This window comes from Dermacentor albipictus, chromosome 5 (genome assembly GCF_038994185.2).
Source record: "Dermacentor albipictus isolate Rhodes 1998 colony chromosome 5, USDA_Dalb.pri_finalv2, whole genome shotgun sequence".
NCBI classification, from domain to species: Eukaryota; Metazoa; Arthropoda; class Arachnida; order Ixodida; family Ixodidae; genus Dermacentor; species Dermacentor albipictus.
In genome coordinates this window covers 107,787,643-107,815,224 of record NC_091825.1, presented here as the reverse complement: position 1 = coordinate 107,815,224, position 27,582 = coordinate 107,787,643, and the positions used below count along the sequence as shown (strand labels likewise).

General features: G+C 50.2%; 1 protein-coding gene across 7 annotated transcripts in view; it reads right to left on the bottom strand.

Moving 5' to 3' along the window:
* The window catches only part of LOC135897135 (uncharacterized), a 771,735-nt gene that overhangs the window by 413,584 nt on the left and 330,569 nt on the right, over positions 1–27,582 (bottom strand). For 6 of the 7 annotated variants that reach the window (XR_011514566.1, XR_011514567.1, XR_011514565.1 and 3 more), the window contains one exon: positions 16,747–16,838. The exons of the other annotated variant lie outside the window; for it this stretch is intronic. Coding sequence is in view for 1 of the 6 variants with exons in the window: in XM_070538704.1 (XP_070394805.1) it covers positions 16,747–16,838 (92 nt within the window). In the remaining 5 variants the exon portion in view is untranslated. The remainder of the gene's footprint in view (positions 1–16,746; positions 16,839–27,582) is intronic. 7 annotated transcript variants of the gene reach the window in all.

Below are 27,582 nucleotides of genomic sequence, written 5' to 3'. Positions count from 1 at the left end.
AGGAGCAGCTCTCGACGCACTTCTTCAGGCTATTAATAAAGTATGGGAGACTGGAAACGTTCCACCTGATTGGAAGCACTCAATTGTTGTCGCGATTCCGAAACCAGGAAAGTGTCCAAATAGCCTGCAATCTTTACGCCCAATTTCACTAACCTCAACTGTCTGCAAACTCGCTGAAAAGATGCTGGCCACACGAGTTTCCTGGTGGCTTGAACGCCACGATAAATATCATCCTGCTCAAATTGGATTCCGTTCTTACTTGGGAACTGAAGACGGACTTTCTATCTTATCAGACGATGTTTTACAGGTTTCTCCACACAGTCACGCTGTGCGCACGGTAGTAGCAACAGACATAACGAAAGCTTATGACAATATAGACCATGAAATCATTATATCCAACCTCATCGACCTGGGACTTCCACCGCGGGTGATAAGATTCATCTACTCATTCCTTCAGAATCGCACATTTGCGATTAGAGTAGATGGAAGGCAAGAAGGATACTTCACATCGAACAGAGGAGCCCCACAAGGTTCGGTTCTGGCTCCTCTTCTCTTCAACGTTGCTCTAATACCTCTAGCCTGGCAACTACATCGGATTCCAGATGTGAGGTTCTTAATCTATGCAGATGACGTCACTTTGTGGTCCGTGCATAAAGATATATCTAGACAAACTCAACAGCTTCAAGAAGCCCTTGATGTGCTGAACAACTACGCTCGGAAAGCAGGATTGGACATTTCCGCCCAAAAATCAAGCTATGTTGTGGTGGCCAACAAGAAAGGACGCACAAGAATCACGCAGCACCCCTTTACATTTAGACTCGGCGCAGTGACAATCCCTGAGGCTTCTGAGGTCCGCATACTGGGTCTCGATATTCACCAATCCGGCAGTGGTGCACACTGGCTCCGTAAAACCAGACAGAGTTCGACAAAAACACTTCACCTTATTCGTCGCATTGCAGCAAAAGCAGCTGGAGCTCGTACTGACGTAGCTCGACGGTTGGTGCGTGCAGTCTTGCAGCCACGAATTTTATATCAAGCACAATTTCAACGGCTGACGTTGGCACAGCTAGCACAGTTGGAGACGATTAATCGCGATGCTATGCGCACAATCACAGCACTGCCCCGCATCACTCCGATACCAGCCCTACAGGAACATGCCCAGCTCAACACAATTGCAGAGCTAATTTTGCAACGTGAAAAAGCACGTGAAATAAAAAAGCAACTTATTCCGGCTGTCGCTGCGCTGCATGCTCATTTTCACCGCGGCTCTCGGATTGACAATCAGCCCTGTCCAATGCCTCCCTGGGAATTCACCAGCATCACAACTAATAAGCCAACGAAGTTACGACGCAGCGATGCAACAGGTACTATTGACGAACACAACATCGTCGATGCATCATGCGTTAACACCTGCAAAGTCTATACGGATGCTGCCATTCTCCCAGACGGCGGAAGGACATCATTCCTGAGTACAACGCATAATTTCATCAGCGGCCACCAGCGCTATTTATCTACGGAAGCCAGCGCTCTAGTAATGGAACTTCAAGCCATCCACGACGCTATGCAAGATGCGACATCTAAGCTGCCTACCATCAAGCAACTAGACATCTTCACGGATTCTTTAGCGGCTATTCAGGAACTCAAGAAGGTCGATAAGGCGATGGAAATCTGCGAGAGAATACACACTATGAATAGTAAGACAGCTACTTGCGTCAAGGTACACTGGATTCAAGGCCATTCAGCGAACCCTCACAACATTGCTGCTGACCAGCAGGCACACTGCCCTCCTAATCCTGATCCTCCACCTATTCCCCTCCCACCCCAACCCCGTAACTCGCTGCGAGCCCGTAAAAATGTTCTCCGGCAGGACACACGCGCTCTTATCCCACCGTGTGTCTGCTCCCTCCCCCTTCACCTTACTAGGGCGGAGGAAGTTGTGCTTAGGAGGCTTCGGGCCGGGGTGGCCCTTACACCGGCTGTTGTCTCAAGGTGGAACTGGTCGCATTTACCACTGGGTGCTACGTGTCCATACTGCTCCGTTCCTGTGGTGGAATCAGATGCATACCACCTAATATGGACATGTACGGGCTTACAATCGGAACGCTCGCGTCACCTACTGCAAGCCGGCCTCCGCTACAGTGTGACAACCAGCTATGACCGCTGGATACATGATAACAAATTTCACAAAACACTGCTTCAATTCATACACAACACAGGCCTCACAGCACACATATAATACACATATACGCTCCAACAATTATGCCTTAAGGGCAAGCCTTCATCGCAATAAAAAAAAAAAAAAGTCAGGCGACACATTGTCTGCTTTTTTGTCTCTCTTTGTGGGCATTTCCCGAAATATCCGAATAAGAAACTAAAGAAATCACACATGCAATATCATGCTGAAGAGTAGCTGCAAGCAATAGCATCAGCAATGCTCGGGTACTTTCCTGTATATATAGTTAACCGAGAGGCTCGATCTTTATTAACCGTGTCATGAGAAGCCAACAAACAAAGACATCGAGGACACATTCTTCCCGACCATGCCGAAAATTCTGTGTCAATTTGTCAGGATGGCAGGAGCAGGGGTTTGCGGGAGACAGTCGACATTGTTGCATTACGCATCCTGCAGGCTCTGGATGCTCCTATTGGCGAAGACAGTGCCAGATATGACCTGCAGTGTAGATGTATCTCTTCCGCCCTTTCCGGTGTCTGCTCTTTTCCCTGTCTACTCCACTGGTCCTAATCATCATTACCACCACTGTCGCTACTTTATCGCAAGGCTGGCACTATGACTTACTTAGTGGTGCATTTCACACGCACGTGAGAACTCACCACGTCTTTCTCTCTCTCTCTCTCTCTCTCTCTCTCTCTCTCTCTCTCTCATATATTTCTATTTCGCTTTCCCTTCCCCCAGCGTAGGGTAGCCAACCAGGCACATTTTTGCATAACATCCATGCCTTCTTACTTTCTTTCCTCCTCATAATTCTATTTTGCCTTCGGACATGCTTCTGACATCTTGAATAATGATAAAAATGACCATCAGCTGTAACCATTGCGCTCACCTATTTCATTTCATTTCATTTATTTTATTTGGGTCCATTTACAAGCAATTGGAGGGTACCAAGACAAAAGCTGCTTGTGGGCAGCTTGAGTGGTCCCTGGCACACATTTACATATTGGCGGACTGGTGGCAAGAAACACATTCAGAAAGAAGAAAAACATACAACGATGGCTTGTACCGTTAAAAGGAGTAATTACAGTTAGCTACACTGCAAATTTGTTATCTCACTGTACAACGGTTATATATATAATGGCCTTCGCAACACAGATGAGCTCCGATGGTGTCAAGGTATGAATATCAGTGCCGGCTTCTAGGTAAGAATTCAGTAGCCGTGGCAAAGTGTTCACGACCATTTGATGACCGTAATTTGTTCTCGAAACAGGGATTAACCATTTTTCATGGCTGCGCGCGTCATATGTGGGTGTATTCTCTTAAGTTTTCTATTTTTGTTATTAAGCTGCTTGTATCTTTTCGATGCAAGTAATATATCGGAGCTGCAGACACTACTTAACGGAGTTTGCAACGGAGTTCCAACGCAGATTTTGTGATCACCGCTATACGCATTCATACTGCCGACGTGTCACATTGTCGCAACATCAACAGTAGTCGAACAAGGCACCTCTCAGGCTGGATCCATCGTTGCGACAAGGGCAGAGTTCTTCGACAAGGACAAGGGTGCTTGTCTTCCTCTGTCCTGACGAAGGCAAGTTGCTAGTCGAAACGTCATTGGCTTCAGTGTGAAACACCTCTTGTGAGGCCACTGCTAATAATTTCAAGTCTTGAATTTCTTGAAGGGTAGAAGTTCGCGCCAGTCGTCACATCTTAAAGAAGATAAAATAGCGCTAAATATACGGGATTTAAACAACAGAACGGGGCACGTGAGAAAACGATACGAAAAGTGACGTGCGTTCCGTTGCAATCTTTCAGTCTTGTACATCTCGCGCTAATTGAACTTTCTTGATAATCCACCTTGCCCTTAACATTTGTCTTGTCAAGGCCGTAACATGTGATTATTATTCGAAAGTTGTTGATGCAATACAGTTTGTGTGGTGTTATGGCTTAACAGCTGCTAAGGGCAAGGATACGGGACATTATGTGTTTTGAAAAACACAAGTTCAAGGCGCTGTCACCATCAACATTACCATTAACTTCGCTGTATACATCAGTAATAACTAGAAATAGTCTACAAACCTCTCACTTGTCTGGCGTTTACATGAAGCGCTCATGCGCTTGCCAGCACACTATAGTGGGCTTTGAAAGCGATCTCACAAAGCACCGATATCAATACCTCTGCACACTTTTTTTTTTTCCCGCCTCCTTCTTTCCCACAGGTCCGGCTGTGCCCATGCTGTCGTCCTGCGTGTGCGATCACGCCCATTTCGTGGAAGCCAAGAAAAAGAAGAGAAAAATAAAATGGGGGGACCTCTGCGCAACTCTTGGAACCGAGCCACGGCCAAGCTGGCGTCGGAATTGGGCGACGTCGCCTTATCTCTCGCAAACCGCGGCGCAGGCGCGCGACTTCTCTGCGCCGCCATGCCTGCTGGCAAGCATGACGACTCTCCGCTCGGCGAGCGGCCTGTGACGACGGCTACGCTGACGCCGGCGGCGGGATAACGACACTACGCCGGCGCTGACGGTGACTGCGCCGTCGACGACGACTGGGCCGCGGCGCGACAGAAACCACTCGCACCTCTCTATTTGGTTCTTTCAACTTTCTTTTTTTTTTTCGTTGGACGTAGCCTTTCCTTCTCAGATGCTCGCTTCTTTTTGTTTTTCACACTCTTAGCCTCAGGAATGCTTCCACTCTTTCTTTTTTTTGTGTGTGTGTCTTCGTGGATGTCTCAAGCGGCTCTCGTGCGCGCTGCCACCGTGCGCCAGGCTGCTTGTGACGACGCCTCGAATGGTGGTGCCCTTGAGAAGCACCGGGTTCCGTACGTGCTCGCAACCACTTGCAACCCCCCCCCCCCCCCCCTCTATTTCTTTCCACCCCTATCCCGTGCCTTCAGCCGCTGCTTGCAGAGGATACCAAGGTCGGTCCAGAAGCCCGTAGCAGACACAGATTAATGGTGCTTGGCAGGCGGCCCACGGTTGCGTTCTTTTCTTTTTTTTTTTCTGTCCCATGCCTCCAGCAAAGTGGTGTGCGTCCGCGTGCGCATGAGTCGTCTCGATGCACAGTCGCTCTCTCTTAGAGAGCACAAAAAAAAACTAACGAAAAGAAAATTTGCAGGGTTTCCTCGCTCACGGACATCGTCGCCGCTGCTCTGCCACTTTATGGCTGTGTACCTGCGTGCTTCTACGAACGTGCTAGATATACTCGGACTTTCTGCTCTGGCCAGCCCCGACAGTGCTTCAGGGCGACACCACCTGACAGGCACCTCGACCGTATACCCGGAGACGGTTTTATGCGTTGTACGAATGCAGGAAGCTCCTACAACCTCCAGCTTACGTACATAATTTATATAAAAGGCGCTGTACGCGTCACCAAGAATCGCAACTACTCTGCACGGACGACTGTCAGGGAGCACGGCACAGACGGTTCCAAGAGCACCCGTGGACTTGTGTTCTCCACCACGTGCCCGCCTGGAAACGCGACACGCTTCAGGCGCTATTCGCTCGTTTCATTTCGAAAAAGGACGTGGGCATCTAAACGACCGACGAACGCCAATGTAATTGGCAGGGAGCAAGCGATTTGGGCACTGAATTTCGATTGCCCACGTTATGTGAGACCCGAGGATTTGGGAATGCGGCCGTTTACCAAGATAGTGAGGGCGCCGCGCAGGCGCGGGCTCTGCCAAACACGGCAATATATTCTGAACCAGAAAAAGCGACAAACTTAAAAGCATGTTACGGTGGGCACCAAGGATCGCGGCGAGATGTAATGCACGTCTAGTTATAGCCATCTGGAGTTGCATTACTTGCCACTAGCTGTCGCTTTCTCCTTAAAACAAAACGGTCCTACTCGGGGTTCGGAGTAGCTGTTTTCGGAGCTTGTGGAACACGTAAAAAAAAGTTGTGCCTCTACACGTGTGCGGAAACACCGGCGGTGCAATTTATAAACATTTTTTGTTAGCATCCTGACGTTTGCCAATAGCCGGCTGCCATTGCTAAATATATGTCCGCAATAACGATTGCCCATGGCGTATGCTCTTACGAGAAGGTTTAGCGTGATAACTTTCTCATGAATATGGGCATTGGGTTATTTCGATCATGGCGAGGGTGTTATTGCATTTCGATTTGGAGGCTGATAGCAACGAATCTGACCGATTGCCGAGGAGTGTGGATGGTATCCTGCTTTAAGTCGTAGGCAGGTTTGAGCCGTCGATTTCTCCAATCCGTCTGCCTGATCATGGGCACGCTTGCGCTCGTCTTTTTGTTGGCAGTTTATGATCACGATGTCGCCTATTGCGTTCCTGCAGTCATTGTTAGTATACGTAAATGACTACGCTGAAATTGCAGGTCTTGTATAGTTAACACCAGCTCGCAATAACCAAATTAAATGTGTGCGAATGTCTGGAGGGAAAATTGCTTGTCTTGTGGAATAACGTGCATCACAACAGAATTATTCTCTGAAAATAAAGATAAGAAGATGTTCGCTTCATTTTTTCATGAATAAACGGTAATGCAGTTGGTTCTTGGCAGACACCATGCAGTCACAAGAAAATAAAAGTTAATGTTCACAACCTTGACCGTGGGCGAAGCACACGTGGTGCCATGTGGCAATTCTGTCCTTGGCGCGTCGTGTTTTGAGAACATATAGAGGCCTTATGCAGCCTCTACAGCGTGTCTATACACTATTCAAGTGGGTCATAACAAGAAAGTTGTGCCTCCACAAGTCCTCTAGCATAAACTTGTCCCACTGGGGGTGGGTTACACTTACCTCCAACAGACAGCACACGGCACTAACGAGTTGATGTCCAGAAGCTTATGTCTTACATCAATGGACGGTGCCTGTCAAAGTGAACGTTAAAGTCGGAGACACCTTCTCTGTGGAACAGCAGAACGTCGACCTGTTCAGTGTGATTATAATTGCCCGCCTCTTCCGCAAGTAAAACCAATGTTCTCCGCTATGCAATGAGGAAGACTTGTGTTTATCTCTACGAAAACCTAGTGCGCTGTTATGGTCACGAAGAACTCCTACCTCATTGGCTCACTTATGCTATTCTTCAGTACCTGTTCAGAGCGTCCACCTAGCATTGTGGCAGGTCATCGGTCATTCTGTAGTGCCCCGAACCGTATTCCCTGCGCTATAGAAACGTGCCGGGAGACAATGCGCGGCTAATTTAGAGGAGACGGCGGCGACTGGAAATGGATCTGCCGAACAGGTTTGTTACGCGTGACTGCCTCACCGCAGTTTCCTTACGAGCTTTGGCAGCGGGGATCATCGTTTACTCAGCGAGACGAGGTCGCCATTCGTGTCCCTTGAAGCGAGGTCCTGAGAACGAACAGACGTCCGCGTCTTTGTGCCTTTTGCCTCGGACTCCGAGCTGGGCTATGCGGACGTTCGCAAGAGCTGCGTAGATGCCAATGCTGAAGGCGTGCAGGACGCAGTGTTCGGTCGAGCGGCTTCAATTAGAGGGGCACCGCTCGTGAAATGCGAGTGGACAGTTCGTTCTTTGTGGTGTGCCAAGAAATTGGAATGGATTGGAAGCAACTGTTCTCGCGGCGCTTAAACGGTCGAGTTGTCGCTTCATGCAGTGTTTTGAAACCAAGGTTCAACAAATGCCGATAGCGTGACAGGAACAGGCACGAGTTCAGCAGATCTATTTCGAAGACGCACTCTGTTTTGAAAAAGAAATTGCTTCCGTGTAGGCATTTATTCCTGCTTCCCAACATTCTGAGCATACCAGCGCGTGCACATTGAAATGGTTCGGTGCGCATTTTGTACGAAAGGAACAAGAGTGCGTTGCCTCTTGCAATCGCGTTTCATCCTGCGTAAAATTTTCCTTTTGTGCATAATAGTTTAGAAACACGTAAAAGTATAATTACACCTCCATGGCACACTGTACGTGCGCAAGCCATGCAGCACGGTTAGGTTATCCCATCCGGATCATCACATTTTAATTATTACTGAGACTATTCCTATGTGGTCGGGAAGTATTTGGACACACCTACACACTTTACAAAGGTCCCTCAATTAGTATTTTAAGGCCTCCGATGCAAATTTGATGGTATCATCAGGTAACTAAAGTCGCGACGTCAAATTATAGCTGTTCGCTTTACTCGAAGATTCGCTAGCTGCGCGTGTGAGACCCAAGAAAGTTACCTCCCTTCAACATTACGCTCTATAGCAAATCACAATCTTATTCTTATATTCACATTCGTCGGCTTATACTGGAATAGCACGTCACCGACATGAGCACATGACCACCCTATCGCTCCAGCGCGTGCGATCGCATGAACGATGGCGGAAACGCGCGATCCGGTCTCTTGCTCTTCCTCAGCCGCGACCTCGTCTCCACATAGGGCCGGTGACCGCGCACACAGCGGCGCGACTGCCCGGCGGGTAATGAGCGACGTCGAGTGCCGGGACAGTATACCTTCCTTTCCTACGCGGTAAAGCAGGCCGTCGACGATGACAGCGGCACCATCAGCTCGAAGGCGAGCGCGCGGGTGGCTTCTCCAGCGTACTCTTCGCCGCTCATCTCAAAACGCACTCCTCCCCGTTCTCACGCGACAGCTCGGCTATCCTCCGTGCGCCAGGTACAGCTCGCCGAGCGTGTGTCTGTGTCTATGCGCTTTGATGACTGCGCGGCGTCGGCAACACTTGGCGGCGTGATCAATCGCTTTATTATGCGCCGTGCGGGCGGGGAAGGGACGCGGCCGCCGGTGAAGATGCGCCCCGTCTTCCCTCCTCGGCTGCTGAATGCCGCTCGGCGCGATCTGAATGACAAAGTAGCTGCGTGCGCTCGCTCGCGCCAGCGAGCGAGACACCATCGCCCGCGCGAGTGTGTGCGCGTGCGTGTGTGCATATACGCGCGATATGCGCATACGTTTCGCCATGCTTTCATTCATGCAGGAAGCCGACCGATTCCTGCGGTGGGCTCATGAACGCGTAATGGTGCGGCGGTGGCTTCCGTTACGTCTTGTTCGTCTCACGCAATGTGCGCGTCCTCCTGTAAGGCGAGAGCGCAACGCCGCGTGGCGAACTCCTGTCGGTCAAGTAATAATAATATAATAATAATAATATATGGGGTTTTACGTGCCAAAACCACTTTCTGATTATGAGGCACGCCGTAGTGGGGGACTCCGGAAATTTTGACCACCTGGGGTTCTTTAACGTGCACCTAAATCTAAGTACACGGGTGTTTTCGCATTTCGCCCCCATCGAAATGCGGCCGCCGTGGCCGGGATTCGATCCCGCGACCTCGTGCTCAGCAGCCTAACACCATAGCCACTGAGCAACCGCGGCGGGGTCGGTCAAGTCGCGCATATATGTGGGATTCGGGAACCGCATGCGGAGTATATTTCGTTTTTTTCACGATTCTTATCATCCGAACTGCCTAGTGGCCTCTACCGGTGATAGCGTGGGCGCGGCTTCGTACAAGTCAATTACGAAGAGCAGGAAGGAGGGCAAGGCAAAAATTGATGCAAGTTACAGACCCGACTGCTCGTAAAACAAAAAAAGAAAGCAAGAATGATTTAGAGAAGACTTCTTAAGCCTATCCCTTAAGCTCGCCTCCTCACCCTCTCAAGGCGCACTTCGTTCGACATGAACAGTAAATGAGCAGGACGTCAGGAAGATATCAGGAGGTCGAGCATACTTAATACCCTGTCTCAATTCAGAACCACCATCTCAACAACCGTCTGAACTACCATATACAGTGGCAATATGAAGGCCAATCACTGCGCTTGTTCAGTGGCTATTGTTACGGTTCACTTTGTGCGGCAATGATTGGAACAAATGCCAGACGCGTGGAGACGGAGCGCCTAATCGTCACGCTCGTCAACATGAAAAGACTTGTCCGTCGTGTGTATGCGACGGGATTATGCGCGGAATGTGCAAATCCTACTCCTATCCTCACGGCGCTCAAGCCCTCTACGCCAAGGAGTAGCTTCCCTCCCGTGCCCCTCTGTGTGGGTTGCCCCGACGTGTCCTGACGAGGCTCTCTATTCGCAACTTTCACGGCCTATAGGGGGCGCCACCTTAAATCCAACATGGCTGTCCGAGAGATTAAGAACTAGAGCAGTCGGTGCAGTGCTGCGGTCGTCTTGCTCAGTGGCATGTTGTTTCGCGTCGTCATGCTGAAATGCCTCTTCAATTTACACGCCCGCTGTGGTTAGCCTGCGTAATGGCTCATATTGGGCGAGCAGAACCCGGGATTCGAAGCCAGCTTCGCTGATCATCTTGTGTGTTGCGGCATAAAAGCGTGCACGTCGACGTCTGTGACTGTTTAAGGGCTTTGCATAAAAACTTCGCGACTTCGAAGCAAGCCACATGAGCTGTGGTTTCAGTTTTACCGCGACGGTGTTATTAAGAGAAGTGACCGTGCTTTTTATTTGCTATTCTATTAATTTGACCTCTTTGAGTGGGTACCATGAACTTTTATACGGTGTGGTGCTCTCTGCAAGTTGTTACTTAGACCGCTTGAATAAGCCGCCGTGTCGAGAAAAAAAAACCTTCCTGGTGTCGCGCGACCGAAGTCATTTACATCGACGGCGTGAAAAGCAGCCCTAAAGCAGCGTTTTGTGTGCGAAAATTTTTTGTCTAGTTATCCCTGCCTGTGTTCACAAAGCTGTATGTTTAACGCCAGAAGTAAACAAAAACCATATCTGACTGCTTTCGCGAGCTAATACGATAACCGTTCACCCTTGCAATTTGGTTATTGCGCTTTATGCATACTGTGCCAGCGACAGTCTTACGGTAGTTTTACAGCCTGCGTGAAGCGATACATTGCCGACATTGACTGGTCCGCGGTAATGCTCGCTTCATTCTTCCAGTTATCTTTATAAAATAATATACACGCAGATCAGCTGAGGGTTCGCTACGCAAACACTGCACAGTAGTTTAACGCTTGTTGGATTAGGATTTGTTACTTTACGAGTGCAGTCATGCGCACCTGTGCACACGTTGCAACCGCGCATTGAAGTGGCAGACGAGGTACGAATTCCAGGTCCCTCTACGCCTGCGTCACTTTGCTTCGATGCACAAATGAGAAACTCGTCTCTCTGTTCGAAAATGGTGGAATGTGAAGCCGGCAATGCACAGCACGAATGTATGAACGAGAACAAGAAATTTTGAAGCAGGTACAAGGCTTCAGGGAGAATGTTTGCGCTCCAACGTAGCCGCAAGGGCATGAGTGGCAAGAACGCAAGCATCAATCATCCTACAACACATATGAGTTAAAATTGCGCGTTATTTCTTTCTCTGCACATAATATAGTGCTATGCCTGCGTCTTTATGGACGTGCGTCTATTCGTGATTTCAAGTGCTCGGAATTGTCACTCATGTGTCGTATTAAAAAAAAAAAGTCCTCCGGCATGAAGTGCGCACTGCAAACCTACATCGCTTCTGTGAAACCTTTGCCGATCCGCAGCTTAATAATCAATTTCTTCTTCATAGACGCATGCGGTGGGAATGAGTGAAGGCTCACATCACCAACCGCATAACTACCGCTCGGCACCCATTGCGGCACGCAGCATATACGGTTACTTCTATGTTTGCTCATTCTGAGCATGTTAAGTGTCCTTCAGGATCCCACGGGAGCTTTGAACGCGTTAAAACATCAACCAAAGGGAAGGAAAAGCGTAGACAACACCAATACGCTACACGAACGGGCAGCAGCCAGCGGCGAGTATAATCTTTCGATTATTTCCGGCCGCCGCCGCATGACGGCGCCACCGTACGTGAAAGTTGCGAATACCAGGGGGCAGCAGAGAATGAGGTTGCCCGGATGGTGGAAGGTATAAGAAAGCCAGCGAGCCGCCACGTGTTGTCGCATCTTCTCTGTCCTTGCGTGCAGGTGCACGCACGCTGAACGTTCTTATATCTTGTTTTCCTTGGAGCGCACAGTTCGCCTGTAAGATGTATTAAACTTCTGTTGTTTGTTTTTACTCCCCTCTTTTCTGCGCTGCTGAACCATCTTCGATGGTCAACTTGGTTCGAGCTCCAAGCAGACGCTGTTGAAAGTTCACAAAACCCCACTCCCTTAACACTATATATATATATATATATATATATATATATATATATATATATATATATATATATATATATATATATATATATATATATATATATATATATATATGTCTTTCTGCTGCATGAGCACAAAAGTCACCGGTTCGATTCCCGACCGCGGCTGTCACATTTCAATGGGAGGGAAATGTAAACACGCTCGCGTGCTTAGATTTAGGCGCACATTAAAGAACCCCTGATGGCCAAAATTAATCAGAGACCCTCACTACATACGGCGTCTGTCCCAGCCCCAGTGCTGTTATGTGACGTCAAACCCCATGTGCGGAATCATGATGAATATTCATGAGATTAAGCCTGCGCACATTAGAAAAGGCCGACTTAACGTCGGTGTTGGATATACATCACATATGTTCGTGCCTTCATATACGATATGAACAAACATTTGCCCTCTTCCATCCAAACATCTATACAGTTGTGGAAAAAATATGCAGATCCAACGCATATCTTGGAATCTGTGGAAGCGAAGCTTTCGTGCAGCGCTTATTCAGATGCTTTGAATATGCCCGTTTCATTCTTGCATCGTTGACGCAAAGGAAACTGCATGGCGCGCGCGCGCGCGCATGTGTTCTTGCGCGCCAGTCCCACCCTAATGTGACACGACACGGTGATCATTTAAAAAAAGCTCTTTGGCTTTGGCAACGATGGAAGAATACGTATGGTTATGGCCTAATGATTAGACCTTCGGGCAGCTGTGCTGGGGGACTGAGGTTTGATCCCACCATCGGGCACGTAATTGAATTTTTAAGTGCCAGCTATTCGGCGAGACAGCAGCAGCACCTAGTTGCCACAGTCAGGAAAGCCCGGGAGGGTTCGTAAGGAAAGTTGAAAGGAAAACAAGCAAGCAAGAACGAAACAAAGACACATCCGACAGCAGCGTCAAACTTACGCGAAAACGTCAAACGTTCGTCAGTCCCGTACCTCTCGGTCCATCTGTCTGTGCAGAGGGTAGGAGGCGGATAACGCGGGAAAAGGGTGGCGGGGGGGGGGGGGGGGGGGGGGCGGTCGAAACATTCGCGCCATCACCGTTGCAGTGGCGCCGTGACATAAACTTGGAGCGCCGTCACATGCTCCGCACCGGCCGCCGCGCGGTCGGTTCTCGTCAGTGGTGTATACGGTCCGGCGCCGGCCACTGAGTCGTCCATTCGCCACGGCCCCCAAGAAGGAGGAGGGGTCGGGCCCGCGCACTCGAGTGTACACGCTCGGCGGCTGCTGCTGCTGCGCCGTTGGGGCCGAGGCCATCTACGGCGGGTGAAACATGGGACCCTCGTCGCTGCGGCCATAACTCTGGGCCCTATCAGCGCGCCAAATCGGAATGCAAGCGGTCTAGCTTTCTGTGCCGCCGTGCCGCGCCGCCGCACAGCCAGGCCCCGGTGTACTCGCAAAGGAGGCGGCGGTGGTGGCGGCGTCGTCGACGGCACGGCTTTCGGCTGTTCGTCGCCGGATACCCCTCCCCTCGATGCACATCACAACGGAGCACTCCCTGAACCTGGTGACACTGCCGCAGGTCGTGGGATGCTGCGGCGCAGGAATAGTCAAAGGATTGCAGCCTGTGCTGCGTGGTACGTCCGACGGTGACTGCATTAGCCTGAGCACAGCTGGGATCACTTGAGAGGGAGAGGGGTTACGCTATGGGGAATCGGTGAACGGCTAGGAGAACAGCGACGCGGATGTACAGAGGGGCCGTGCACTTTTTTCCACTAGGGTGAAGATTCTTACGTAAAGCTGTGGTATTCGGAAGTGCCGTAAGTTTCAAATTGAATCTGACGTCTAGGTGAACGCGAACGCCGCTTGAAGCTCGTGATATACAAAAAAAAAAAGAGGTATTACATCCAGGAGTGTCAGCTTAGATGAGAATATTTCGCCCCACAATATTTAAACATGGCGCCTTTCTAACCCGTGAAGACAAAGATATTATAAATAATATACGAAGCTGCAATGGCGAATAATCTGTCTGGCATCTAGTTGACAAGCCAAAGTATTGATGTCGGCATACCGCACTATGTTCAAACATGTATTCTTGTTCACTTTACTCTGAATCAATATTTGGGCCTGAATAGTAAGCAATGCATGACAACGGTTGTGAGCCGGCCAACACTTTTTCAAGAGATGTTAGTCTCTTGCAGTATCAGCTGCTCATTTCACTGGTGACGCATCGAATCACGCCTCACTCCCTACATGAAAAAAAAAAAAGAAATCTCACAGACACGTGTGGAAGGTGCCACGTTCATGTAGAGAGCACACAGCACGTTCGGGCGCCGTGTGCTTATGAATCTCACTGCCACTCCAGTTGGGGACATCTCTCCCCGACGGGCACGTCTCGAGGGCTGACAGCCGCGCATAAGGTACACGTCGCGTCGCGACCGGTGGCGAAGGTTCACGTTGCCCGCCTCTTGGAGTCTGAACACGAAGGCATACGGCTCCGCCTCAAAGCCCCGCGTCGCAGGTGCACCTCGTCTAACGTATGTCCCTCTCGGTCAGCCGCCGCAGGACGGGAGCTAACCAGCGCCACGGCTTTTGCCAGCCGCGAATATATATTTCGCCGCTCCCTGTTACACGCCTCGGACCTCGGACAGGCGACGGCCGCCGGTCACTCGCCCGTACGCCATAACCTAGTGCCGGACAGTCGGCGCGGTCTTTTTTGTTGTGCCTTGTGGGCACGGCACCGCGGCGTATATACGTCCTCGTAAAAACCGCGCGCGACTGGAGCGGAAATGTGTCGCGGACTCCAGGCCGACACGGCGATATCCCCCTTTGGGGCCGCCCGCGCAGTTTCTGCCGCATGCGGCCTCCGACAGCCGTTAGTCCTCCGCGGTCGTCGCTCGCCATTTTCCTTCCTCTTGCCGCTTTTGTCGCGGTCGTTGTTTCGCTGACGAGGAGTATACGCGGCCGTGGCGGTTTGTTTGATCATCTCGACTCTCGCATCGTCGTATACATGTACAGCGGCGAGGGCTCGCGACGTCGCTGCCCGAAGTTTCAAAGGGAGCCGCCGCCAATGCAGACCTTTTGTTCCTCGAGCGACCGCGGAAGCTTCCGACGCCGCGGATTATACGCGTCTCGACCTCGGAACGCAATACGCAGGCGCGTAACTGCGTCGTCGCCCCTGCGGCCACGCCTATACGAACGACGCTGGCCAGCAGTTGGCGTTGGCGCACCCATCACCGCCGTCTGTAGGTACAGATCTGTGACCAGGACCGAAACATATACGTAACGTCTGCGTCGTGAAAGTGACATCGGCTGATGACGTCATCACGAGGACATTATGCAATGCCATCTTCATGTTCTCGATGGCACTTCTTTCTGCCAATTACAACGAACTGTCTTTCTTTTACTAAGCTTCTTCGCGTCAGCTGAGAACTTCAAGTTCGGTCTTATAGATCTCATTTTCATTTTATAGCGTCTCACGATTCCCTTTGATTAAGCGCACAAGTGCGCTAAGTTTCTACACGATAGCCAACTATTAATACTATTGTGACTTGTTGCCCAAGTAATATGTAAAGCAATAACAAGAAAGCAATAAGGCTAACGTTGTACACAAGGGTTTAATAACGGCAATATAGATAAGACAAATCGATTGGCAAGCTTAGCTCAGAAGCATTCAAAGCGGAGAAACCGTATGCGTCGTCGACAGCTGTCAAAGGAATCGACGTAATCCGGTTCACAGTTTTCACTCCGACAGATACGTAACTGATATGAACTGAATGGAATAAAGAAACAAACAAGTAAAGAGAGCCAAGTGTTGTCGAACAGTCTTCCGTCCAAGGGCATCGCCCGCAGACATCTTCCAGATGATTGATTTCGAGGGTCGCGTAATTCCAGTAGCTCAGACATCCATATGCATATGTGCGTGCGCGGGACGGCTGCGACATTGCGCGACCGAGTCGCCCGCGTCTCCGAAAGTCGGTTCGAGCGGTGCACAGAAGGGCGCCTCTCGAGCCGGGTCCGACGCGTGCCACTTAAAAAAAAAAAAAACCGGTGGAAAGCAATTACGGCGACGAAGAGGAATTAATGGCGTGCCGAAGAAGGCGCGCGTGAGCGCGCCAGAGCGGGAGATATACGAAGACGGATGGACTCGAGTCGGCAGGCAAACGTCAGCGATACACCCATCGACGCGTGCGCGTAGGAAAGCACGCACGGACGCTTGTGCGTGTACGTACGAACGCACGCGCAGGCACGCACGCACGCAGGTACGCACGCACATATCTACGCACGCACATAAATACGCACGCGCAATGGTATGCATGCATGCACACACTTGTGGAGGCGCGCGTCTCGTGCACGGGCTGTCTGTATGTGTGGCTGATAGCGCAGAGAGAGCTTATACTTGTAGCCTGCATACACGGTGCTAACGCAAGAACGCAGCGGGCAAGCGCCGCCGTCAAGTTCTTCAACCAATAGGTGACTTGAGGTCTCGTATGCTTGAGACATTTTTCGCCCGAAGGCAGTGTTTAAAAGACGAGAGAGAAAAATGAACCGGTCAGCTTATACTCACAGTTGGAGACTGCCCAAAAGTAGAGACGAGCGAACACGAAGCGCAGGGGAAGCTTGTCAGCTATCCATGAATTTCCACCGCGGTAATGATCACTGCGAAGGAGAAGGAGTAGGTATAATGAATTTGTTCCCTTTATCCAAGGTTACTGTTGCTATCTGTAGTCTCATAGCCTTGGGTCTATTGTCATCATGCATATACGTAGCGCCTAAAGAGAGAGAGGGAGGTGAAGTGAGAGGAAATATAGAAAATGGAGAGAAGGAGGAGGAGGAGGAAACTTCTAGAAGAAGCATTTGCAAGCTCAGGGCAACAAACACCTCACAGTCTGTGACGTCAAGCTCTGTCAACATTCAGCTTCCCGAGAGTAATTATCTCGAAAGAATTTTTGCAGGATCTCAGCGGCACTCCAGTGGGTGGCTGCGGTCCCTCGGAAGAAACCATCGGGTTACAACATGCCTCTCGTATACGGGACGCGCAGCAATTCCGAGTCAGCAGTGCCGGCTTCCACTTCGCATTAAGAGACACATGAAAGGGCGTGGGGTGGTTCGTTCGTCTTTCGTCGGCCTTTAATGGTGTCTTCGCTTTCCTTGGAGGGCGCGCGTTCGGCGTCGGACACAGTTTGGTAAAGAGGGGGGAACTTAAGTAATTGATGAAGACGCTCAGTCCGCGATAGCATGCCAGCCACTGAACACCCATTCTTTCACCCATGTTCCCCTTTCCCCTTGAATGACATGGCCTTCACTGCAACGGGCGACGCTATATAGAAAGAGTGCGTCCAAGCGTTTCTTGTTTCCGTGTAGCCACTAGGCGGACGGTGCCACAGCGTTGTGTGATAGGCACACACTCTCTCAAGAGACACCAAGTTGGTCGAACTTGCTTCACTCGTAAGTCCGCGATACAAGTGCCCCTATGCAACATTGGGACAATTTCTGGTGTCAGAGACGCTGCGGTACTTCAGCAATACATGGATGTCGCCCAAGATGCACACTTTAATACACACGTATACGTACACGGCATACACCGCCCCTTCACATCTGTCACATAAATGATGCCCGGAGCAAAGAAACGCTCGTATCGTTCAATCTAATACCGAGAAAGCAGCATATAGCTGGAAGACCACAGTTCATGGTGGATTCCTCAAAAATACATCCTCAGAAAGAAAAATGCGGACGCGCTGCCCTTATCAATGCATCGGCGTTTGTTGGCCCACACGTTCTCGGATAATTCCTTGAATTAATCGTACTGCTACTTCGAAAGTATAAAAAGACAAGATTAGAAAACGCCAGTGCTTGACCAAGCAGGGAGGCTAATTGGGCTTGTTGGTGATAGGTGGTCGGAACGACCCAACATAAAAACCTTAACTTCTCAAAGTGACCTTACCTTCCCAAGAAGCAGGTAAATAGCTCTTGACCGATACTTCTGCAATGTCCGGACTAGAACTAAAGTAAAAAGCACCTCCGAAAGTTGCTAATCGATGATAAGCGTCCATTTCAATCCTGTACTGAGTGGTTTGTTACACGGTCTGTCCCACATCCGTGAACATCACCGTTCTAAACACGAGGCAGTGTAAGGTCAAGTACGTATAATAAGAGCTATACCGTCGCCGCAAACAGCTTCCAAGAGGGCCGCACGCTCTTCCGCAAAGAGAGCAGTGAAGCTTTAGCTGCGTATTCGTCGGGCTTACCCCTCAGTGGCAGGCTATACACACTTTCAAATAAAGCTATGCTTATCTTGTGTATATATAGCAGATCCATCGTAAAGCAGGCATGCTCGCACTCGCACATTGCTTTCAGCAACCGTTGCAACTACTTTCCCAAGTCGGACGAACTTATCAAGAAAATCACGACCACCGCCACACGGAGAATAACGGACTTCTTCCTACATGCTTATAAGCTTCCGCTTAGCCGCAAATGGTCGCTCAGTGCACTATTCGAAGAAAGGTATATGGTCGCTTGTCAGAAGACATTAGAGAGTTTTAGAATTGGGGGCGCAAGGCTCTGGGCCCCCAAGCCGCGTTGCGTCGGTTGCTCTTGGGTTTATGTGAGCAGCAGAGTTTGAGGATTGGGTCGAACGCAGACAGCGTTGGGTTGAGCGCTCGGGGCGCCGCAGTGTGGAAAATAGAAAGGTGCTTGAAAGAAAAAAAAATGAACCTCTTTTGTTACAAGTGAAAACAAACAGAATGCATTTTTGAGCAAAAAGAACGAACAATAAAATGTAAGAAACTGTGTTAGTACCAGTTAGCATTACGAATTAAGTGTGCAATTCTAAGCCAAGCAAAGCCAACCGAAGCCAAGTGCTCTTAGTTGGTGTTTTCTTGTGACGCGCTGCGAAAATCTGCGAGTTCACCCGTGTGAAATGGCGAAAATCAGTTGAAGTAAATAAAGTTTGCTCTGCGACCATCTGCTGTACGCCATCGCTGTCACCCGCGAGGGCGGCCCAAGACGGCTTGGGGGCCCACGCTAGTTTTCGATTCTTGGGTCTTGGGTTAACGCGAACGCAAGAACGCAAGACTGGCTTGGGTTCTGCGCATGCGCACTTGTCGCGCGCAATTTTCTTGGGTCCCCAAGCCGCTTGGGGCCCCAATTCTAAAACTCTCTATTATCTCGGCCCGCAGGTCGTTGCAGTGCCACGAAGCCGTGCCCATGCTCGGCTCCGATATTGCACACACAGGGCGCAGATATAAGTGCGAAGATGCTCTTGCGATACAGAACACTCGAAACGCGTGTGATTTGCATAGGAAATGAGGAGAACGAAGGGAAAGTAACACAGAAGGTTACGCTTCGAGGAATATTATATATATATACGCGTATGGAATGGTTCGTAAAACGTAATTGGTATATCTAGGCAAGCTCAGATCGGAGCAGGACTACGGCGTATATAGTTTCGCATGCATAAGAGGCAACCCTTATCGCGCTGTGAATTCCTGTATTTTGCCTCGCTCGCTTTAGAGCAGCAACTCGGTACATACGTGGCTACGCGCAAGTACGCAGCTACGCGATCGAGATGCACTGTAGATGGTCGAAGACGCGAATAGCAAAATGGAAAAACTGGTTCACGCGCATCTAGCGCAAAGGGGGGCGCGGCTCGATGTATTCTTAAGACCCTCTTCTTATCTACTTCGGCGCTTTAGCGACTCGGGCTGAACTTTCCGGCTAATAAAAAAGTTGTCCCAGCTCTTCGTACACTTTTCAGTGTAACTATTGGTTTTTAGTGAATGTGGGGCCGAATTGAATTTTTTTTTTCGTAAGTGCTCTTTGCCGTTGGCCTGTCGCCTTCGTTATTAACGTCCGGCTTCAGGAAAGGCTGGAATTTTCACTTACGGATAATACTACAGCGTAAAAGCGTTCTTGTGAATACGGGCCCTGGCTTTCCTTCTCATTGAACAAGTTATGTATCTGCCTTCTTCGAGTGGATATGAACAGAGCTCGTCACATGCCTGCTCATGTTCTTGATTTCATTCGAGGAACCACAGAAACGCGCTGTGACTTTCCTGCGATCTCGCTTGCAGCACACCGCGCACGTCAGTTTTGTTTTCAAAACCAAACATACTCGGCCCCTTCCCTCCACTTCACGGGCACCGGATGCTGTCTCGGCGAGTAGACAACCTGGGCCGGTATTTTGTAGCAATGCCTTTTCCGATTCTATGCTTTTTCACGCTTTTCGCGCTTGGCCAGTGGTCAGAGCGACGGTCTGCCCACATTATCAACGGGATCGGACGGCCGTGTGTGGTGGATGATAAGAATAGCATAGAATAAAGCATAAGGCATCGCTACAAAATAGCGGCCCTGGCCCACCTGAGCGTGTATGTGCAACTGAGTGCGTGCCGCCAGGTATGCGATTCATTGTTGGCCAATCCTCCATGATGGTATGTGCAACTATGACACAATGGGCATAGAAGTCTTCAATGCACACACACACACATATATATATATATATGCGCGCCCTACTTCCTCTACCTGCCCGCATTTCTCGCCAACATGCTTCCTTTGACAAGCATCGCACATTGCCTTCTTGCTTGTAACGCAACAGCTACAGGCGAGGAGGACGCGCTGGTGTCATCCGCTATATACTGTTGCTACTTCGCTATCTCAAGCAAGCTTCGCGTGATTTACATTTCAACATTTTTTATTTTAGTTTATCTGACGTATTCCTTGCGTATATATAGGCGTCGATAGTCAGCAACGCTGTATGACAGTACTAATATCGTGGTCGAAATGCGGAGCGCGTGGCTGCCGCAGTTTTTAGTGGCTACCTGGGGCACATTTCCCTCGCATTACAGCGAGGTAGATGCATGGTTTGCTTACAAATTCGTGGTTGCTGCTTCATTCTAAACAGGCTCATCACCACAGTTTCTGCATTCACTTCCGCTATGGATCACATAATGGTGAAAAAAAATCGATAATTCACGTAGCAACAGCTACGTGTTAGTGCTTGCATAGAGTAGCAATCCGGAAGAGGGTCTGGCTTACCTTCGCATCCTTTCCTTTATCTTTTATTATGCTAACGATTGACGTTCTTTTCCATATATAGCCTGGTCTCACGGAGTCTATCTCCTCCGTGCTCTCCATAGGCGTCTCGCTACTCCATATGGCCAGAAAGTGACATGGTGTAGCTGTTGAGCAAAACGTGAACAAGGTGAATGCAGGAGCCAACGTTTCGACAAGTGGACTTGTCTTCTTCAAGGCCTTGAAGAAGACAAGTGCACTTGTCGAAACGTTGGCTCCTGCTTTCACCTTGTTCACGTTTTGCTCATCGTCTTGAATTTCCATCTCCCGCATTCCCCGTCTTTTCCATGGTGTAGCTGTATACTTCATATAAACGCGAACATAGTTCTCGATTTAACCAACGTGCATTCTACCGAGCTTTAGCAGCAACCGTCGAAGTTGCCTGTGAGTATCAACACGTAAAAAAGAGAGAGAGAGAGAGAGAGGATTGCGGAAACAAGTGGACGCAGTATTGAGCGCGTAATTTCTTTCATTGTGCCATCTAGAGTATATATGCTCGGCTTTTAAAAAAATGTCTTGTGGTATATTACGCGCCAGAGCCACAATATGATTATGAAGCACGCCGTATTGGGAGGCTGAGGATTAACTTATACCACCTAGGGTTCTTTCACATGCACCAAACGCACGGTACACGAGCGTTGTTGCTTTCCGCCCACATCAGAATGCGGCCGCGGCCGGGATCAAACCGGCGACCAAGAGCTTAGCAGCGCGAACCCATAGCCACGGAGCTATAGGCTGTGGCTGATTACTGCAAATCAATGGTTGAACATGGCAATATATAAGAGTGCTCATGGAATATAGTTTTTATCATTATTATTTTTTAAAATTTAGGGCAACTGGACAGCTCTTATGCCGTTACGAAAAACGATTGCTTTTGGGACGTGTATGTGTATCACACAAGGACAGCGAAACAAATAGGCACGTTGTTCTTTTGTTTCAAGGAAAGACACTCGCTGCTGCAGAATATAACAAGTCAATGTCGTCCGCCCCGTTTGTACCTTTTCAGGAGCCGCTGTACAGAGTGCGGATTCAATAATAAGGGTTAGCTAACACATCTAACCTGCCGCAGACTAGAAGTCATCACTCTAAGAAAGTGCAACATATAAACGACCCTCGCGGGAACCTCGCCTAATTCTGCACAGTGTAAGTGTAGCTTCTTCTGCTTCTCATCAATTGACACGGTTTCCTTGAGCGCGCAAGATGGCTATCACTCATTCACTCGCTATCAGCCGCACCTACGCGCAGTTCTTTCGAAATTCCGAGCGTCTTTCCGCCACATCACTGTCGCAGCAAGGACCTGAAGCTTCCGCGGCCGAGTGACTCCCGCAAAGAGCGTGGCGTGCTCCCATGGCGGAGTCGTCGACCCATACGGCGCCAGAAGAAGAAATATAGACATTTACTGGGCCGTGAGCCAGTGATGGGCACCCCTAGTGACGGAAAAAACGAGCCTGCGCGGCCATTAAATCCGCATCCGTCAACGGCTGCAGGCTTGGTCCATAATCGCTACCTGCCGGCGCAAGCCAGAAACGAAACGTCGACGACACTATCTTCGATCCCCCGGCCGCCGCCGCCACCACCACCGCTGAAAGTGCAGGAAACGATCGGGCACCTAGCGGGTCACCGCACGCCCACTGAGCTTCGTCCCCCTCCCCTAGGACAATTAGTTAACGGTGCTTTGTATTCCAACGGCAATCGCGAGAGACGACCGCATGCACGCACAGCGACAAACCGTGCCTTCGGGGCGCAGAATGTATAACGCCGAGCGACTGACTGACTGCCTGCCTGCCGTGCACGGGGAGTCCCGTTTCATGCTTGCGGAGGGGCACGCATTGAGGAGCATCACTGTGAAGACGCTCCTGAACGTCGCACACGCACACGCGCGCAGAAGCCGACCCCCGGGTTTATCGCAATGAAGGGGGGGAGGGGGGAGATCTCGAAAACATTGCAGTGCGCGAGGTGCCCTCGCATGATGGATGAAAGGCGAGCCACGAGGCTTAGCTGCGACTACGGGTGTACTCTCCGGTCCCTCGCACTATCCGACGACCTCCCTGCCCCCGTGTTCCTCCTCCGCCCTTCTTTTCCTCGATTCGTCCTAGGCCTTGGATGACTTCCCGCTACTTGCTGCGAGACCTCCTATCCGCCTTCTTCGTGAGCGAGCGGAGCTGACGACGTACGAGCAGAGATAAAGGCGTGCGCGCAGTTGCGCGTCGTCGACGACAGGGCGGTGATTGGGCGCACCGGCCCGCCAAGACGGATTGAGACCTCGGGCCGTGAGAATTACGGGGTTTCGCCGCTCGGCCGCCGCCGCGCTGTCGCCGATGGTGCGCCGGGACTCCCTGATAATGCGCCTCCGAGGCGGGGTCCTATCAGTGGGCGTGACATCGCTTGGCTCTCCTGGCTGGCCTGTGGCACGATTACGTCGAGCCCCCAGCTACGTTCCGTCTCTGCGGTTCCGTATTAGTGGGAACTTGCACGAAAACAATAAAGGCATCGCAGAATTCACCTGTTTTCGTCTTTCCAATTTTTCTTTTTCGTTGAATGGCATCGATTAGCAGCCTAAGCAAGGACACTCTCGTAGATGGCACCAATACTTCTATCTTCGGTAAGCACAGTGAAGGACGCTTATTTACAGAAACATTTAGGTCGGCCTGAGTTCTAGCTTGGTCGGACCCGCTACTATGCAGTGGGGAAGGGGGACGAGGAAGCAAATGGAATGATGAGTGATGATGATGAAGAGAAGGACGTGCGTATATAACATCTGTTCCGACGTGCGTTCTCACACCCCTGAAGCCGTCCATCTGTGGGAATCATTTGCCGAACTATATGACCGCGCCTTGGCTGAACTATATGTGTTTACAAAAATAGTCAACGGCAACGTGCTGTGGCCTTGAATTATTTGCAAACAAATTACTCATTCAGCGTTGAACAGCTTGATTTAACAATCGTAACATGAGGTGTAGTAATTCTCGATGGGCCTTCTACATATATATACTTTGTACGAAAGGGAAAATATTACACAAACGTTTATAAAATAAAGCCGCCTTAGCGTAAAAAGCTGTTCACACCTTATGTAATCATGTCTTGGAGTTTGATCAAGCGTTTTTCGGTGTGCCGACACGGCAATCGCTCTGCACTGACACATCTAATTTATTTGGTACCCAATCGATTTCGCGTAGCCGTGACATCTTGTCGAAGATTGGGGAGTGGCGTTGGTCGCCGCCAAAAAATCTGCAGTGAGCCAACATTGGGATGTAGTCACACCTAAAGAAAGCGTTCCTAGCCGGCTGACTCGTCCCCGAGTTGCCTTGTGGGTGCCCATACGTCTCAGTGGTCGCACAAGCCACGTTGTCGACGAGAGACGCTCTCGTAGAATGAAGGTGCTACACACACACACACACACACACACACACACACACACACACACACACACACACACACACACACACACACACACACACACACACACACACATATATATATATATATATATATATATATATATATATATATATATATATATATATATATATATATAAGAGTAAGAAGCAATCGTTTCAGCAGAAGTTCATCGGTAAATTTAACGCAACTACATGACGAAAACCTGCCATCGCATATGGTACATACCACGTTTCTTTTTTCTTTCTTTTGTTTACTTCAGGCGGGATGCATATGCCGTGGTCGAAATTAGGTGCGGTTAACCGGGGATCACGTGGGCTGCCTGCAAACGCTCGCTTCCTGCTGCTCCATTTGACTTCTACACGTACTGGCGCGCTACGAGCGATAAAAATGATTGAGAACTAGAACAACGCGAACCTATACCAACTCCAACTTCGGGCAACCCGCGGGCATCACCCAACCGCGCCGCGTCAGAGGAACGGCCTTGACCGCATCTCGGACGTCCTCCGACAGCGGAGATCAGCGCACGCATCTCGGGAAGACACAAAACAAGCAGAGGATATAAAATGGACGTTGTACGGTCTGCGCCGGTTGCCTGCCACAGACGGCACCCCGCCGAGGAGGACCCTCGGCGCACGCGATCAGGCAAACGCAGCCTTGTCAGCGAGCCCGCGGCGGGGCGGCAGAGGTCGCAACGTTCCGCGAACCGGGCTGACGCACGAGAGCGCGATCGCGGTCGTGAGGACGGCCGCTCGGACGCTCGCTCGATCGCGCTCGGCGGGCTCCCCCGGAGTCGTGAGCCCAGAACCGCACTCAAAGACGGATGCTCTGAGCGCGCACCTCGGAGAGCGCCTTACTTTCTCCACCCGCGAACGCGCAGCGGGAACCGGGAGAAGCCGAAGACCGGATTCCTGCGCGCCCGGCGAGAGCCACCGGCCCGCCGACCCGCCTTTGAACGGCTCATGACGGGCGCGAGGCGAAAAAAGAAGTCGCCAGGCTTCAACGTGATGAGCCGAAGAAACAAAAACGAGCGAGAAATTGCGCGACGTGAAGCACCGTGGACGTGAAACCTGCCCTCGCGATAGAGTGAGCGTATCGGGGGGGGGGGGGGGCTTCGTGACGGCCACGTGTCTGATTCGGATTTCGTACCAAGACGTCACGGGCCTCCACAAGCTCCCCTTTCTCTCGTTGGGAGGGTGCGCCCGGGTATATAGAAACCTCAGAGGGTAAGACGTCCGGCACTTCAACGTTCCCAAGCTCTTCTTTAGAAACAGCACACCGTAGTAGAGGCTATGGACTACGAGTCGAACGCGGCTGGCGTTACAAGGATGTTGCGTGATTTCTGTAGATCACGCTTGGTGGCCACTCCCAGTCGGCTCTCCTGCGCCGACGTACCTATAGGTACAGGTGAGTCTTCGCCCCACCGAACGGACGAAGCCTCTGAGAGTGTCGCGACCTGTGGGTTTGAGAAGGGAGGCTCAGCTGCTTCGAGATATGAAGATGACTAATCAAGAACAGTAAGAACTTTCCTATGGAGCAATACTGCATAACTACGACGAGTGCCAATGGTTCTGATCACGAGCCATCCTCTCAAGAAGAGGAGGAAGAGGAAATAGCATTCTCTAGATTTAAGAGAAATAAGGCCCTAGTCGTGCATACAGAATGTGACAGATGTCATTGGTGGAGGCTATATGGGAACTAATTTTCACCGTCAAGAATATTTTATCGCGCACTGAGAGTTCTGCAGTAGATTTTTTTTCGCCTTCGTTCAAACGTGGCCAAAGTGTCTGCGAATGAACTCATGAGTTATGGTTATTAGCCATCTCAAATTTAGCTGAACAGTAGCGACTTTTGAGTAAATATCCCGACTCCCGAGTCCCGACTCTACCCAGTCGGGACCGTCAACCAAATGTCCCCGGCTGTGTTTCTTTAATACTGAAATGTATTCACTAAACCAGATTCATTTCTTATAATTCCCGACAGTTCAGTATCACTTTATTAAGCGTGAAGTGCTTTCACCTCCCATTGTCGGTGATCTTCGAGTGACCTTGAGCCAGAAGTCAAAGCCGTTATCCGGACAAGTTACGAGAACAAAACGAGATCATCCGGGCAACCGGTCAAGACCACATTACATGCGCTAGTTACTTCCCCAAACAAGTTACAAAAATATTGCTTCCGAGTTATTTCTAATGTTTGTTACAATATCAAGCCGCCGTGGTTGTTTAGTGGCTACGGCGTTGGGTCGAGGTCGCGCGAGGTCGCGGGATCGGATCCCGGCCGCGGTGGCCGCATTTCGATGGATGCGAAATGGAAAGACACCCGTGCACTTAAATTTAGGTGCACGCTAAACAACCCCAGGTGGTCCAAATTTACACAGTCCGCCACTATGGCGTGCCTCATAATCTGAAAGTGGTTTCGGCACGTAAAACCCCATAATGTTTGCTCACAATTTCACTCAAACTGTAACTTTCAGTACGCTGAAGTTTTATTTGACATTTCCAATAGCGACGTTCAAAAGGCAGGTACAGGTCACTACACCCCACTTGATTGTCATCTTCTGGGGCTGAGTGTTCTTTTCAACGCCAGCGGTCCGTGAGTTCCGCGGCGCGCCGGCAGCGTCAGGCGCACCGCGAACGGCCGTTTGACCGAGATGACACTTGCAATGCGATTCTGCCAGTGACAGGAAACCATTGCGTCCATATGGACCAGTGCATAGTATGGCGTGGTGCGGTGTAATGTGGCTAGGTGCGCCGTTGCGAACATGCACTGCACCCATTTTAAGATTGTGGCTAGTATCATCTCCAACCAATCTGCTTTGCCGGTAGCCATTTCATGTTTATACCTACACTCGATTACGGGAGAGCCAGCAATCTTTATCTTTTGTGTTGTTTTGCGCTGCCACGATAACACGGGGCGCCAGTTCTGTTGTTGACCCTAT